This window comes from Lampetra planeri, chromosome 1 (genome assembly GCF_965212315.1).
Source record: "Lampetra planeri chromosome 1, kcLamPlan1.2.h2, whole genome shotgun sequence".
NCBI lineage: Eukaryota > Metazoa > Chordata > Hyperoartia > Petromyzontiformes > Petromyzontidae > Lampetra > Lampetra planeri.
The window spans coordinates 3346711-3364451 of record NC_136107.1 but is presented as its reverse complement, the minus strand read 5'-3'; the positions used below and the strand labels follow the sequence as shown (position 1 = coordinate 3364451).

General features: G+C 47.9%; 1 protein-coding gene across 1 annotated transcript in view; it reads left to right on the top strand.

Annotated features, from left to right (window-relative positions):
- The window catches only part of LOC144728614 (SCO-spondin-like), a 186020-nt gene that overhangs the window by 118996 nt on the left and 49283 nt on the right, over positions 1-17741 (top strand). The window contains exons 82-91 of the mRNA XM_078608203.1: positions 615-823; positions 2608-2828; positions 3741-3791; positions 4643-4810; positions 6822-7028; positions 7657-7824; positions 11491-11625; positions 12494-12740; positions 14783-14944; positions 17660-17706. Of these exons, the coding sequence (XP_078464329.1) occupies positions 615-823; positions 2608-2828; positions 3741-3791; positions 4643-4810; positions 6822-7028; positions 7657-7824; positions 11491-11625; positions 12494-12740; positions 14783-14944; positions 17660-17706 (1615 nt within the window). The remainder of the gene's footprint in view (positions 1-614; positions 824-2607; positions 2829-3740; positions 3792-4642; positions 4811-6821; positions 7029-7656; positions 7825-11490; positions 11626-12493; positions 12741-14782; positions 14945-17659; positions 17707-17741) is intronic.

Sequence of the window (17741 nt, the reverse complement as noted above, 5' to 3'; positions counted from 1 at the left end):
ACAAGAATATGAATCCCTGCATTCACGGAAGCTTTACATCAATTAATTAAACTTAAAATTTAATCATACACCCAGGGTTGCCATCGTTGCGAGATTTTAACTCCCTCACCTGGTATTCAGGAGGTCGTGGGTTCGATCCTGACCCTGACGCCTGTATATTTGGATTTTGCATGATCTCCTCGTGGTCGCGTTGTGTTTGTCTGGATCATCCGGTTTTTACCTCCAGATTAAAAAACATGCGTTTTACAGTATTTGGCTGCTATAAATGTCCCCGTGACGATTGCAACACTAGCAACCGTCATCAGGTAAAACTACATTTGAGAGATAGAGACAAAATACAGACACGGAGACACACAGACAGACACACAAGCAGAGAGAGACAACACAGACACACAGAGAGAGACACACAACATAAACACACAGAGACCCAATGCCTCTGTGTCGAGGCCTTAAATAGAGAGAGAGGGGGGAGTGGGCAGAGAGAGAGAGGTGGGTCTGCTAGGTGTGAGCCACCGTGTCTTGAGCCACCGTGTCAGGTGTGAGCCACCGTGTCTTTTGATGGTGGAGTGTGACTGGAAGCACAAGGCAACACGCGCGGAGGCTGTGCCCCCCAGGAGTGCCCCTGCGTGCTGGATGAAGCCACTGCAGTCCTGCTGTGGGAACAGTCGGCCCTCTCGGCCGCTGAGAAGGCGGCGGATCAGGGGGCGGAAGTTGGAGGGAGGGCCCCGTTCAATCTCACGGCGCTGCGGGATGACGGCACGGCCGTCTTCCTGGGGCAGGAGATCCCGTCGGGAAGTTCCATCACTCACGAGTGCAGCAATTGGTAGGTGGAAGGCTGATTTCATTTTGAAGACCTTTAAGGTGTTTTACTGCACAGGGCCTTAGTGCTAGGTCTCTGCTACCGATGCTGTTGCTCCTGGAGAAATACTGCAACTATGAATAATTATTATAATAATTATTATAATCACGTTCACACCGTTACCTTTGCCAAATGACAACTCCAACGGGTCTAACACTATGCATTGTATAGACCCCCTACATATTTTCTATAGCTATCACAATTCACCCGCCTGCGATTTGATGCATTGTCGCGGTTAATCACCGCAATTTGATTCACAAACCTACGCGCACATCTAAAAATTAAAAACACAATGAATAATTTTTCGTGAGCTTAAGAATGGGTATCTCTCAACAAATTAATGCATTGTCCTACCCCTACTATTCACACTATGATCGTGCAAATTAAGCCAGGTAATGCTGTGAAAACATTGCACGGATGTAAAATTAATGCGTGCAAAAAGCGGTGGTGAGGTTACATTTTAATTTTGTTTATTCCAGGATAAGAAACCATCGCAGCTGTAAGTAATGTTAGACCAACTTGCCGCGGTTATCAGATTAAGAGTCAGTGCCGCTTTACGGACTGCTCCTGTAATTCGTGAGCACACCTGGTGCCTCTCCTTCTCTGGTGTCCCCAGAGCAGCCGATGAATAATATAATGTATGCCTCGAACCTGCCGCTGTGCTTAAAATAAAAGCTTCAGTGTTCTCGCTGGCGAGCCTCATAAACGACTGCAAAAATAAACACGCGTCTGCACATCCCAAGGCAAACGCTCCGGCGTTTGCCCGTTCAGCCGAGTGATGATGGGGTGAGGCCTCCGTTGAAGCAGTGGATAAATCATAATTTATTATTAATGCCGCGTCTCCCATGCGGTACGTCTTGAGTCAGAACAAAGGGGTGCTTGAGATAACCACGAGGTAAGGAAGCGATTGCAGCACCAAATACAATGTTCAAAAACAGAGCAGTACGGCCAGCTGGCGTGCACAACAAAATAAGAAAACAAAATTGAAAAGTCTAAATGTATTTGACTCATGGCTGACGACGATGCTGATTTATGTATGTATTGCTTTTATGCAATGGCCCACCAGGGAATATTCTTTTAAGTAAATGTTCACGCTTACCACATGACGCTGTGATCGTGCAAATGAAGGCAGGGGATGCTGTGAAAACATTCCAAGTAATTTACATTGACGGGTACAGAGCAATCGTTCATCATCATTATCATCAGCCGTGACCAATCCACTGCTGGACGAAGGCCTTCCCAAACCCTTGCCACCTTTAACAGTTCTTCAACGTAACAATCCACGTAGTACCGTCATGCGCGTCGATTTCATCGCGCCTTCTCCACGGCGGTCATCATCTCGGACAATTTCCCTTATTTGGCTGCCACTCCATGAAGTTCTAGTGACTATTTTTACGTATTACTAATCATCTGTAGATTTAACACTGTCCAAAGTCAGCATTTTCTCTTCCTTCACTCCTTCTTTACCGAGGATTTTCAGCCCCCACACCTCCGATTAGCATAGTTGACTACGTACAGTGCAAAGCTTTTTCACATACACGAACTCAGGACAACCATTATCACACCTCAGACTTGTGAGAGGTGGCAGCAGCTCAGGGGAGGCCTTCCACCAGCAGCGCATTTACCACGACTCACAATGACGATGACGACGACGACGACGACGTTAACCTACACCTGCGACGGTATAACGTAGCATTCACCCATTAACACCGTCGCTAACCGCCACGCGCCACTCCCACGCCCGCAAGCACGTGCGCGCACGGCAAGCTGCGCTGCGCCGCGCGTCCGTGCCCCGTGGACGGGCGGCTTTCCTCGTGGAGTGGCTGGGAGCGGTGCTCGCGCACCTGCGGGGGCCTGGGCCGCATGACGCGCACGCGCACCTGCAGCGAGCCCGCGCCGCGACACGGAGGCCGGCCGTGCACGGGCCCCACTATGGACATCAAGTACTGCCACACGCCCGACTGCCGCGGTGAGTGAGCAAGCAGCGACGGTACGTTCCCCGTCGGAGCGCCGGTTCGACCGGAGTAGGCGGCACGTGATTTGGTAGCCACGGCCGTGGAGAGAGAGAGAGGCACGCTGGAGGCGGTGTGCTCGGGTGCGGGAATGCTTGAAGGGTCGCTGACCCCTGGAAAGACCAGGCTGAGAGCGAGGCCTGGCCACGTCGTGGTGTGGGCAGCTCAGGGCAATCGCGTAAGTTTAGCCTCTCGTTGGACAAGTATGGGACGTCACTCGTCCCATCTCCATTGGCTGTGATGTGCCACAGGTGGAAATTCCATTTTCCTATGATGGGAGTCTGAATTTTAGAAATAGGATGACCACTTATGATGTCCTACAAAGTAGCACTATCTTCTTGGTTCTTTCGGTAAAGTCACGTAGAAGGGAAGTAATAAAATAATAAAAATAAAAATAATTATTTTATTACGTTTTATTATGTTTTATTTGTATTATTTTATTACTTCCCTTCTACGTGACTTTACCGAAAGAACCAAGAAGATGAATCCCTGCAGTCACGGAAGCTTTAAATCGAAATTTAAAGTAGCACTACATTTTCTTGATCCATTGATGCTTGAGTCCCACCATAGTTTCATTGAACACAATGCCATTAAGTTTGGTTTTGCAGTTAAATTGACTGCGGACAAGCTGTAAGGGCTAACGCTTTGGATGCAATGTTATCAAGACGTTGCTTGGCCCAAAAGTAGTTCCATCACATGATGTTAAGTGCCATTCATTTTAAGGGTGTTCTTCAGAGAAGTTTGCTTACTAGCATGATTAAGATTGCACAGTTCGTTGTAAAAAGGAAATATTCTCTTACATTCTAAAAATAGTTTTTTTCCCGAAAGCTTTACACTCTAAATTTGCAATGACATTTCTCTCTTTCCAGCTGCATACACAACCCCCAGCCCGGCAAATGTCACCATCGCACCCATGCCAGGTAACCTTTTTCTTGCACCATCCTTTGTGGCAGCAGTTCCATCGGGTGATATAATTTCTGTAATGTACACGGCAACTCAATTAAGTTTCATCCCTATGGCTGTGCGATAAACGAAGGACACCAGGTTAGTGTGGGGGTGGTGAATATCAAGAGATGAATAACATCAGGACTCTTAATTGCATGATTTAATGCATAGGCACATGTTGGAGAAGGGCTGAAATGTCCCATATTATATATTTTTAATTTATCTTCAAACCAGGATAATTGATGAATGTTTTGGGGTTTTTTCGTACATAGGAACTATATACTATACATACAGGAACTATATGCGAAGAGATAATTTCGGACAGCGGGCAACAGAAACAACTATGGGTTAAGACAAAGATTAAGGTCACTTATACTGGGGAAATGGAGAAGAGGAACAGGTGGAACGTTCGACAGTGCAGATGACCAAGTATGGTGAGTTTCAGACAGCGAGAGCAGACAAAGAGAAGGAGCGACAGCCCGAGGTTGGTAGGTGGTGGCAGTGCTGTGTGTGCGCGTGTGTGTGGTAGCGTAGCGGTTACCACACTGCTCTACGAACCCGGCGATTCCTGATCACGGCCAACACCAGTGACGATTATGTAAACTGGTCCTGGGTCTCCCCTAGGTCGACTCAGCCTCAAATTACTACCTGGTGCGGCGTGAACATCGCCACTATGGAGACAAAGGCGGCCGGATGCGGTGCCGGCCACCCCCCCCCCCCCCTCCCTCGTGTGCCGTGCCGGCCTTCATAGGTGCGCGCCAACAGCACTTGCCCCGACAGTCTGTGAAGCCAATACGGCGGATTCTTTGTCTTTGCGTGCGCTCAGCGGACACGGAGGGCTTCGGCAGCTGGACGCCGTGGTCGCCGTGCTCGCGCACGTGCAGTGACCCCGAGCTGCCCGCCCTGAAGACGCGCGTGCGCTTCTGTGCGCCCAGAGCCACGTGCCGCGGCGAGTCTTACCAGGAGCACGTGTGCAACCTGCCCCAGTGTGACGGTGAGACCACCCTCCCCAGGCCTGCCGGCCATAGATAGGCCATGCGATTGTCTGAGATGAGCACCTTCCAAATTCTCGTTTGCGTGAGATTCTGTGAAAAATGTGTTTTTTTCCACAATTGTTTTTCCGGACTCTGTCGGTGTCATATTCTGAGACGAAGTACGCGCGCGTAACGCGCGTACACACTCGCTCCCAGCGCGAGGCTGACTCGTTACATCTCTACGGAGGATCGCTCCGTTGAACAAAATAGTTCCGCGGTTCGGTTTGCAAGTGCAAGTTTGCGTTTGAATGGAAGCTGGTTCGTAAGTGGGGGTGTTCGTAAGTCGAGGGCTGACTGTAACCATTGAGATGTCTCGCAGGGAATATTGTCACCCTTTGTGTTAGAGAATAGCTCACGAAAGCAGATTTCACAGAGCTACGCTCTGAGCTCTGTATGAAGTGACCGATGGTTTATACAGCAGCGGGCTGCATTCTTCCACTGAGATTTAATGTTTGTCGCATGATAGTCGAGCTAAGTTGTTTTAAATCTCGGAAGGAATTTAGAAAGATGTATTGCTGAATCAACATTTAATGAGTTTCGTTTTTTTGATGCAGTCATTGGTGACCGAGCTGAAAGCGCGAGCTCACTGCAACTTGAGAACCCGGTTTAAACCTTGCCTACGATTCGAATTCACATTCTCAGCAGTCCGGCGCAGTGCTCCAACCTCTGCACCAACCAGCCACTTCACGATTTAGAAACATGCGTTCAGATCATTTAGATTATTTTGCTGCTATACATTTCCACGTGTTGAGCCACTTGGTTGAGCTATCGTTTGTGGCCAGGTCGCTTCTGAAAAAGGAGCTAATAGCTCAGTGGGCTTTACCTGGTAAAATAAAATATTTAGACTTAAAACTTTCGTGACTGCAGGAATTCATATTCTGGGTTCTTTCGGTAAAGTCACGTGGATAGAAAACAAAAATCTAAATTAAAGCAAATGCTTTTAATTTTGATTTATTCTAATTTTTGTTTTCTATCTACGTGACTTCACCGAAAGAACGAAGAATATAAAATCAAATAGTTTGGTTTTATTTGTATATTTGTATATTTTTGTATATTTTGTATATTTGTTTACCTTTCCTGTACTGTACACTATCATGTTTTTGTACTGTACTCTAACGTTCTGACCCGCCCCCACTGGGCATCTGTGAAAAAGAGCTTTACAGCTCATCGGATTCCTCCAGTATAAATAAATATCCAGATTCTAAAACCGAAACTACTAAACTATTTATATTTTGCCAGGTAAGGCCCACTGAGCTCTACAGCTCTTTTTTAATTCCTTTATATTAAGTTCACTTGCTTGCTTGCTTACGACCGTGCAAATCTTTCGGTCGTTTTTTAACCCACTTCCCGTGATCCAATCGAGCTGACATTTTGCACACAGACTCGTTGTGCGTGACAATTTATTTTTGTCAAAAAAAATTCCTAAATTTTACACTTTTTAGGAAGAAATAAATTATATTTAATTACCAATTGCTTAATGGTGGCAGGCAATCATCTGACCCATAGGTGGCAGCCATCTCAAGTCAGAGGACGAGAGGACTCTAGCCGCCACGCTAGAAGCGACTTGGCCACAAATGATAGCTCAACGAAGTGGCTTATAACCACGTGGACATTTACAGCAGCCAAATCCTCTAAACGCGCGCGCTATTAAATATGGAGGGAAAAAAAACGGAGGACCCGGAGAAAAATCCACGCGACCACAGGGAGAACATGCACACTCCAAATATACAGAAGGCGTCAGAGTCGGGATCGAATCCACGACCTCCTCCATACCAGTCCGTTAGGGATGCTCCGTCAGTCGAGGTTTTTAGGGCTCGTCTGAAAACACATTTATTTTCTCTCCGTCTGTGTGGCGTTATTTTCCTCTTGGTTTTAACATTCAGGCTTTTTACTGGGATCGTATTGTCAGGCGCTCTTGAGGCGAGAGAGGTAACGGTCTCTCTCCACGTGCCCCCCCCCTCCACCCGCAAGCCCCGGTGTCGTGCGAGGACGGCGACTGCAGCGTGGACTGCTCGTGGAACGCGTGGACGGCGTGGAGCACGTGTTCGCGGCCGTGCGGCGTCGGGCAGCAGCAGCGCATGCGCACGTACAACCCCCCGCTGGGAAACGGTTCCTGGTGCCCGGACATCATCGCCGGCAACTGGGAAGTTCGCTTCTGCAACACGGACGTCTGCAAGGGTGAGGCGGAGCCGGCGCACGCGTCGTGAAGGAGGCCGCCCCCCCCCCCCACCACCATGTGTACCCACCACATTGGATGACTCCACCAATTTCTTCTTTCTACTTTGATACAAACGGCAGTGGGTCGTCCTTCAGACGGGCCGCTCTCTCTGAGCACCAACGGCTTCAAGGGTGCCCACACTCAGATAAGCACGGGGACACATTGACTTTGTTTTTTACTTGGTTTAGAATGGCGAGCCTATGACTGCATCACCCTGATTGCACTTGATCTTGTCAGATCCCAGGTGCTAAGCAGAGAGAGTTGAGCCAAGATGGTGACCACCATGTCTGCCGGGGCATTACGTGCTGCTGTGGGCCTTTGTGCTCCATGGCTGTAATTACTTTGGCTGTAATTCTATGATCTCGCAACTATGCTGCTAGCCTTCAACCAGCACTGACCAGAATGGTGAAGTATGGTCAAACGACCCTCACGACCCACGGCGACGCGGCGAGGGCCTTGCTCAGCAGTCGACTGACGAAACCTCTCCCGATGTAAATCAAAGACGTCGGACAGGAACACAGACAACAGGGGACCTCTAAAGCTCAAGCGGCTTCACTCGCCTGTTGACCTTTCACCCCTGGCGCACAGTGGATGGCGGATGGAGCTCCTGGAGCCCTTGGGCCCCGTGCGACCGAGCTTGCGGGGGAGGCCGCTCCTTGCGCGTGAGGGCCTGCACCAACCCCCCGCGGAAGAACGGCGGGCAGCCCTGCCCAGGGGACAAGTACCAAGTGACCGTCTGCAACACCCAGCCTTGCGGTGCGCTGTCCGTCCGTTGGATGCCCGCTTGCTTGCGGCGATTGATTTGCTGTGGTTCCTGCGTAGGGTGCAGCGTCTCGGATTGGAGGGAGTGGAATGGCCCATTGAAAGCGTTACCCGTCCAACGGCGATGATGGTTGGAGTCCGCTTGGTGCGGGTATTGTTGAGAGGCCATTTAGTGACATCTAAGCATGGAAATTGTCACACATAGGCTCGGTATATTGCAAACAATAGTAATGTGGGGGTTTCCTTCATCCCTATGCTCATATCTTTGGAAACGATATCTCTTATTTTAATTCCATCCTTCGCAACTTTCCCACCTGAACCTCAAATCTAGGCTCCTCAGACATTTAGATTCGCATACGCACGCCTTGAATCCTAAAAAAACTCACTCCGATACTCCGTTCTTAGGTATTTGAAGTTTCATTTTTGTTCTATTTTGTGCAACAATGTTGTATACTCTTTGCGTTCAGTCATTTTGAGCGCTGTCAGGCCTGTAAAATGTTCACCTAAATCCCCACCTCACCCACACTCATGGCACACCCACTGAAGTACAAGTTCGCTTTCTCCCCCCAAACCACTTCCCGCCCCCCAGCAACCACACGACACAACACGGCGACACCGAAAAGAGACAAAGAGCCCCCGTGTAGCCTGCAACAGACTTTTGTGGCAAGTGCTGTTAGCGAGCACCTACGAAGGCCAGGACTGGCGCACGGAGGGGTGGGTGGCCAACACCACGCCCGGCCGCCTTCATCTCCCCAGTGGTCGTGTTTGAGACTGAGTAGACGTAGGGGGAGGCCCAGGACCGGTTCAGATAGTCGCCACTGGTGTTGGCCTTGAGCGCAACACTAACCACTACACTACCGCTCCCCACAACGATTCCTCACGACAAAACTCGCACCCATCCAACAGAACGATGAGACCACACGGCACACCATTTTGTCAGATTCCTGCACTTTCTATTTGGTGGTGGTGACACGGGGCATGCTCGCGTATGTTCTTGTCGATGTGGTGCGGCGCGTTATACGTATTCACGTGAGAGAGGCATTTTCACGCAGATTGATATACGCAGAATGCATCATGTCGGGAACTCGGACGTGGCATGCAGTCACTTCCTGTATATACTCAGAGCAATGGAGTCACCTCCGAAGCTTTTGTGTGTTGAGCTCAGTTCTGTAATGAGGCCGACCTCATTAAAGTCTGTAAAGTTACCAGACGGACTCGGTTATACATTACGTAATGTTGCAGTGGTTTTGTTGGTCATTATAATATGTAGACAAGCAAGGCGGCTGCCTAGACGGCTAAGGAAAGTTTTCCCACTACCTTTAGGATCATGGATAAGTTGCTTTGAATCTTAATTTTGGAGCTTTCGTGACTGCAGGAATTATTCTTTGGTTCTTTCGGTTAAGTCACGTCTAAAGATAAAATAATAAATTAAAATAATAGCAAATTACGACGTTTCGATTGCAACACAAGCAATCATCATCAGGCATAAAAGAAATAGCAACAAAAATCTAACTAGAAAACTATAGACAGACATACAAGCAGACAGACATCACAAGGACACACAGAGATAGGACACATATCGGCACAAAGAGAGGGGTCGTTTCTGTGACGGTCCCTTAAATATAGAGAGGGGGGGCGGGGACGGAGAGAGGGAGGGGGCAGAGAAAATTAGCATATCAATGAGTGGACGGCAATTATTTTAATTTATTATTTTATCTTTAGACGTGACTTAACCGAAAGAACCAAGGAATAAGTTACTTTTGGTTTGGCTGTAGGAGCCTTTGACATTTACACTGAATCGTGAGATTTCTAAACATTGTCTGGTGTGACTTGGACTATATTTGCAGCAAGCAACCCACAGTTCATTATGTCAGACATTTATTTTTACTTGTTAAAATATTTCACTTAGGTAAATCCCGTGAGACAGAACATCTTATAAGCAAGGAGTTTCCAGGATGTCAACTGACACGCATTGAACAAGTAAAAACACACTTATAAACATTTTTAATCTGTAACGTAAATGACAGCGGTTGTGAAAATATTGCCTTTGTTCATTGAAGTACAATTGCAAGTCGTCTTTAGTCGTGTCATAATTATTATTATTCACCTGCTCGTGCTGTCACACATGCTCGCGTCTCAGCGCAAGCGCGCAAGCGCGCAAGCGCTGGCTTTGTTTTCTTTTGCTCTGCACGTCTCGTGCTAATTGCTTCCCGCGCAGAGCGCGAAACGCTGTGTGTCGCGAGACGCTGTGACGCCGTTATGCAACCGACAACTTCTCCCATTTTTTAGGAAATTCTTAAATCGTGACTCTTGTCAAAACTGCACGAAATAACCATTGGCATTAGTGTGCATCGCGACTATAAGTCGAGGGCTTCCATTCGACAGAAGCCTCACGTTTGTAGATAATGTGTGGACAGAGCACATTGGAGTGCCGCCGGTGGCGAGATGTTATCTCCCTCGCCAGGTATGCAGGAGGTCGTGGATTCGATCCAGACCCTAACGCCTGTATATTTGGGGTTTGCATGTTCTCCCCGTGGTCGCGTAGATTTCTCTCAGGGTCCTCCCGTTTTTCCGTCCACATTTAGAAACATGCGTGTTAAGTATTTGGCTGCTGTAGATTTCCACGTGATAAGCCACTTTGTTGAGATATCATTTGTGGCCAGGCCACTTCTGAAAAAGACACTATATAGCTCAATGGGCCTTACCTGGTAAAAAAAAAACTAAATTGGAATAGTTTTTTTTTGTTTGGAATACACAGATATGAGTGTAAGTTGCAGCAAACAATATTCAAAGGCAGTGCAGTAAAATCTATTTTTCTAGTCCTGCATATCCTCCCACCTTCACGAACCAACACTGACCAGCATGCTGAAGTAAGATCAAATCATCACTCATGGCACACAACGCATGGAGGAGACCCTCGTCAAATCAGGCTGCACATGTATAAGTCTACAGTGAAAATATATACACACATACATTGCCCAATAAAGCATCTTTAAAAAGGTCAATATTCCCTAAAAATGTGGCATCGATGAACATTTTTCTTTTTCGCATCCAGTGAATTCTGATTGACGTCATCAACAGCTCATCTATGATAGAAATAGAATGAGGGAGCAACTATATATATGTAGTAAAACCTTGGATTGCTAGTAACTTGGTCTGCGAGTGTTTTGCAAGACGAGCAAAATTTTAATATAAATATTAATTTTGATAAACGAGCGAGGTCTTGCAATGCGTATACACTTTGTCTGCCGAGCGTCACGTGATCACAACTGATATACGAGTGCTTTGATATACGAGTACTTTGGATTACAAGCACGTTTCCGGGACGATTTATGCTCGCAATCCAAGGTTTTACTGTACATCTTTTTTCATGAATAGCTTACCTGTATCGCTCAAGCAAATGCCTGGAAATGAACCCAAGCTCCCTTGAAAACGCGCCACGGGTTTAATATTCCGTTGGGGATTTTTTTTTGGTGATTTGGTGTGCCATCTCAAGAGCTCGTCGATGACAAACAAATAGACGGAGGTTTCTTCTCATTGTGCTCCGTGGAGCCCAGCAAGCCTCTGTAAGCGACGGCCGGAGGAGGGAGGCGGCGGGCAAACGATGAGAATTTGGCAGAGGCCCGATGCGCGCGTTTTACTCTTGCTGCGCCGGTGCAGATGGCGAGGGCTGCCCTCCCGAGATGCTTCTCAGCGACTGTGGCAACCGCTGCCCGCGCAGCTGCGCCGACCTGCAGCAGGGCTTCGCCTGCGTGGAACCGGAACGCTGCCAACCGGGCTGCAGCTGCCCCGACGGTATCGGTTAAAGTTTTATTTGATGGCACTGGAGCGGTCACCGCCGTGCGCTTTTCCAACACACCACCCCCTCCCCCCCGCCCCCCCCCCGGCAGAACGTCTTGAGATCGCCGTGCGATTCCACGGGAGTTTAAATACGTGGATTCCGTTGTTCATGCTTTTAAAGGAATGGATGTGACCTTCTGCCTAAACAATGCGGGAGTATTTTTCAAACATCGATCGATTCATTACCGCAATGTCCTGTACCCTTTAGCAGCCGTTGCAAATGCGGCTTGTTGAGCCGCACATTTCATTTAACGTCCGACTTGCATTCCATAGCGCTGCTTTTCAGCATAAAACATTTACGTGTGCGTGCTCTCTGCCTTGCGTCGTACCCTCTGCGCTTGTTCATTCGCTAATGTGCATAGATTCACAACAGCATGCCCGCATGCATATGCTTAAAGCTCCCATGCATGTTTGTGTGCGCGTGCGAGGACACGTGTGCATGTATGTATGTATGTTGACCTTCTTTCGCACCATACGTAGCCGACTGTGCTAATCAGAGGTTCAGGAGAAAGACGTTGACCTTGTCCAAAACGGTTCAGTAGAGTTCAGCAGCGCTGCAGGTCAAAACCCATATTGCTGGCGGGTTGGTGGTGGGATCATTGACGAGGAAATGGTTCGTCACTGTTGTCGAGAAGCTGCATGGGTGGAACCGCAGCCATCGGTATGGAAACCTCCGATTTGCACGGTTGGCTACGTACGGTACGAAAGAAGTTCGACATACATACATACGAGTGGCACGCGTAGATCCACCTCACCGCAGCAGGCGTCACGACAAAAGGGCGAGCAAGCACGCACGTGCTTTTGCGCGCGTCTGCGCGTGCAGGGCTCCTGGAGCAGGACGGGCGCTGCGTGTCCACGTGGCAGTGCGAGTGCACCGACATGAGCGGCCAGGCCTGGGCGCCGGGCTCCTCGCGGCCGTCGCCGTCCGGCTGCGCCGACTGCACGTGCTCGCACGGCCGCATCGAGTGCGCCGAGAAGCCGTGCGCGGACGGCAGCTGCGCGTGGAGCGTCTGGTCGGCCTGGTCCTCCTGCAGCGCATCCTGCGACAGCGGAACGCGCACGCGGTTCAGGTCGGTGGGGGCCACCGCGGCTTCGTTTTTACGGCGACGGTCCGCCGGGATTTCGCCCAGCGCGATGGCAGACGTTTAACAAACGTTTAACAAAGTTTGTGGACGAGACACCGGCAACTCCCGTGTCGGGATTACCGCGAGCCGGGCCTGGTGGCGCAGTGCGTGTGTTGCGGTGCTTTGGAGCAAAGAGTTTCCAGGATGTCAACTGACACGTATCGGCTTGTCTCGCAGAGGTCCTGTCGTGTGTGAGACACCGACACGCTCGGGGTCGTTTCATGCCCCGTAGATGGGAGTAGGACAACTATGTTACCAAATTGTTCGTGGAAATGTTTGTTGCTTCATGCCCTTGTGCTTGTGGGATTGCTCTGCGTGCTGCAGTAATGCCCCATGCCTAGCATGCTCAATATACTCAGCCTTGTAAATACTCAAGATAAATCTTGACTTAACGCTTTCGTGACTGCAGGAATTAATATTCCTTGGTTCTTTATATACTCAAGATACTCAATCAATACTTAGGAGGACTATCCTGAGAAAGGCCGATAAAGCGAATGCCACTCGGTTGAAATTCAATGCTGATTGTCCAATGGAGAGACGGGGGCCCCTCCATAGGAATGTGTAATTTCCACCACTGGCCAAGCACCACCAAAGGAGATGAACCCCACCCAAAGCTTATTCGAGCACCAAGACACTTTAATATTATTCGTAGATAATGTACATCACAATCTGTTTCTCGAAAATTCACGTGAAATGAGCTGCTATGATATGAATGCAGTAACCTACAGATACCATTAGAAGCTGCCCTCGTTGGTAACGTCTTTTGTGGTGGCTCCATTACCTTTGTAATGCAGATTTGAGTCTGCAGAGAAATGTCGTGGATTAAGAAATTAACTTTGCCATCTGCCTGCTTCTGTAGCAGTCTGGTTTAGGAACAATGCAGGGGGGTTTTGAGTTGCAGGATGGAATTCATCTTTGCATCAAATGGTTATTGTGCACCGTGTATCGGTGCTTTTATCACAAAAAATAACAAAACAGATTGAGATGTTAGCCTTTAGATCAAACTCAAGCACAAAAGAAAGAGTTTACTGTGATTGATTTTCGGTCCAACTGAAATTTCACATGCGCCATAAATTCCCTATCACGTATGCAATGACCGTTCGAGATAAGGAGAGATATTTAAAAACAATAACAAAACATACCTTTGCTCGGACACAGACTCCGATCAAGGTGCCCAAACCACGATTGGAAGGTCGCGAGTTCAGATCTCGAGGGGGTCTCACCTCGGCCCACTGATCCTCGATTCCAAACTCTTCACTCTGCGGGGAGTGAACGGCGCTGGCCGTGAATCGAGATTGCCCCTTGCCGTCGCAACGGTGTAGTTTCCATCCACTACCTCAGGAATTGCCAGCGGTGGAGGAGCACCGTCCAACGTTCACCTGAGCGCACTTTGACTCCGTGTCCGCATTCGTCTGGTGCTTCCGATGTCACGGGAACACGCTCATCGGTCGCTTGCCTAGACTGCTGATGTGGAAATAGAATGGCCCTCTACTTATTCTCCTCTGCTGCCCAGATTGGAACTCCCTTCCCCCCTCCCCCCACGTGCTATTCCACTCCCTGCCTCCATATTAAGTGCAGCCTCAAGAACTTCCTGTAATATTCCCTCTCCCAATGACTCACCGCCTCTCTCTGTATGAAATATATATGTCTTATGTTTGTGTACAGCATCTTGAGATCTGGGTCACATTTAGACACTGTGTTAAATCAAATTGTATTGTAAAGGGCAACGTCTTTACAATACAATAATTCCGCCCTAAACAATTAACCGCCCACTCCCAGTGCCTCATTTGTTCATGGTGTAACTTGTAAATTTTTACAGCAGTTTGCATATCCGACCGTTATCACATATCTGCCTGTAGTTCAGTCCCCAGTGAGTCGGATGCAACATTGAAGCGGATAGTCATTGCACTTGCATTGCTCGTGACACACTCGTGTGTGTGTGTGTGTGTTTTTGTGCGTGTGTTTCCCATTGCGTTTCCACACAACAGATCGTCCATTACCTCGGGCTCCGAGGGAGCGAGCTCCACCTGCCAGGGTGAAAGGTCACAGGTGAAGCCGTGCGACCTGGGCTCCTGCCCTCCTCTCTGTCGCCACGGCAACTGGGAGCGTTACCTGGGCGACGTCTGGCTGGAGGGGGAGTGCGAGCAGTGGTCAGTTTCCCCGTCGGGTCACGGGGCTGGGTTCACTCGCACGCACGCTCTGTCTTCTCCAGGAGTAACTCCTCTCTGTGTGTGTGTGTGTGTGGGCCTCCACTTCCGTTGCTTCTCATGAGACCAAGCAGTGCCAGTAAACCACTGTCATTACATGGTCACTCATTAAACTGTAGTATGCAACCTCATTACATATGTGTATCTCGATTTGAAGCTTTCGTGACTGCAGGGATTCATCTTCTTGGTTCTTTCGGTAAAGTCACGTAGAAGGGAAGTAATAAAATAATAAAAATTAAACATAATCAAATAATTATCACGACGTTTCGGCCACAACGCAAGCAGCCGTCCTGACAGACCTGTTCTTCACCTGAGGACGGCTGCTTGCGTTGTGGCCGAAACGTCGTGAGAATTATTTTATCATGTTTTATTTTTATTATTTTATTACTTCCCTTCTACGTGACTTTACCGAAAGAACCAAGAAGATATGTATATCTGTTATAGACCTTCTTGCCTTTGCACTGCTAAATAAATCCTTCCCCATGCTGTGTGTGCTTTGAGGGTATTTTGACAATCTTTCTGTGTTGGTCAGTGTGAGTTGGTGAAGGTGGCAAGTATTGACGTTGGAGTATAGTGAAGTATAACAATGGATTTTGCAGCGCCGCTCTCTGCTGCCTACACCGTTCCTCCCCCGCAGCAGCCTATAACAACCTGTTATGCACTGCGGTCACCCATCCCAGCATGATCCAGGCTCAGGCCCGCTTAGCTGCTGATCTACGACGAGATCGGGCGCGTCCATGATGATTACTCATAGGCGAACTTTAAATCATCGGCGCTTAACTTTATATACTGATAATCAATAGTGTATGCACGGCTAGCAGTAAATAAGTGCTGAACTCTTTAATTATGTGAATAACTTTTGAAAAATACGTGGTTCCATAACGCATACCTGGCATGTTTAGATATTGCTTAGGTTCCATCAATCAACTGTTTGAGTTAATTCGCAGCTTTGAGAAACATGGGGAGATAGATGGATTCTCAGAGTTGCATTCTGAGACAAACAGACAGAGAAACGTGTGGATTGGAGAACACACACACACACACACAGACAGATTGATGACACTTAAACTGCTCAGAAAAGTTGAGTGAGCTTGGGTTGGACAGAGACATCAAGATTGTATTCAAGCTGGAAGAACCCGATGGGCTATCAAGCTGATCTGTAATCGCGGACAATTACAGAGAAAGTTACATCGGCAGATAAATGAAGCGATCGTACATGAGCCCGACACGTCTCTGGAGGGGATGATGGCTGATGTTCGAGAAGAACTTACGGAGTTGCAGGCAAGATTCGGAAGGGTACCCGCTCGGAGAAATCGTGGTGGTGGCTTGATTATGCCTTCTCCCAGGATTGGATTGATTACCTCTGATTGGCGCGGTTGGATACGTATGGTGCGCAAGAAGTTCAACATACATATGACCAAGGCTGATGGCGCAGCGGTGGCGATATGTTAACTACCTCGCCTGGTACACAGGAGGTCGTGGGTTCGATCCCGACCCCCGACTCCTGCATATTTGAAGTTTGCCTATTCTCCCAGTGGTCGCGTGGATTTTTCTCCGGGTCTTCTGGTATTTCTCTTCAAATTTAGAAACATGCTTTCAGAGTATTTTCCACACGATAAGCCACTTTTATGGCGATCATTTGTGGCCAGGTCGCTTCTGAAAAAGAGCTATATAGCTCAGTGGGTTTTGCCTGGTAAAATAAAAGTACTTACATTTTTTTTTTCTAAGTAGTTTGTTTTAGTTTGATGATGGTGATGATGATGGGAATGTTTGACCATATTCAAGGCAAAAGATGGCACTCTTACGGCAAACAGACGTGATTTGTTGTGGATATGGCTTAGCGAAGCACACCCCTCACTTGGTATCCTCTTTCCGTGGAACACATCTATACACAAAGACACTCACATTGGCAGCGACGTGAACCGGCTGCATGTGGTTATGGAATAAGTACACGGTGACCTCCTAGATTTTATTTTCCTTCAATGCAGAATAAATCACTGCCAGCTGAGTTTGTCTGTCGATTGGTTTAATGGAATAAACTACAATCTTGAAGAAACTGTGACATTTTGCTATGCATTGCATTGTTTGTAACGAGAATGCAGAACATTGCCAGCTGTGTATTGGCTATTAATGAACAATCTCACAATGTTTTGTTTCTGAATGTGGCCATGATTATATGCAGTGTCTAGAAAAAATGCATAGTAGCCATGATACCATTTTTAAAATCTACTCAACATTGTTTTTAGTTTTTGCCTTGAATACAATTTTCATACAAAACGTGCTCCACTCAAAATGGAAAGTCGCGAGTTCAAATCCCAAGCCGGCACTTGACTCAGCCCATCATCCATCATCAGATAAAATAGTCACTAGTTTGTCTAATAAAAAAAAACATTTCTTTTTCCAATCACAGTTGCTGAGCACAAGCCCAAAGGCTCACAATGCCAAGCGGCCAGAAAATTTGAATAGCGAATTGATGATGTGAACGAACATTGAAGTCATAGGACTGTGGAATGTCCACCGCTAGCTATGGGAGATGATGGGGGGTGCGATGCGCGGGAAGTGTCAAGTGGAGTGGAAAACCTCAAGCTGACAAAGTAACGTTTCCAAAACTGCGTTTGATGTGTTGGTTTTTCTGTGTGTGTGTGTTTTTATTTATAGCCAGTGTACACCAGAGGGAAGCTTTTGCCAAGTCATAGACTGCCGGGGTAAGTGGAAATAAATAATTTGGATGATAGTAAAT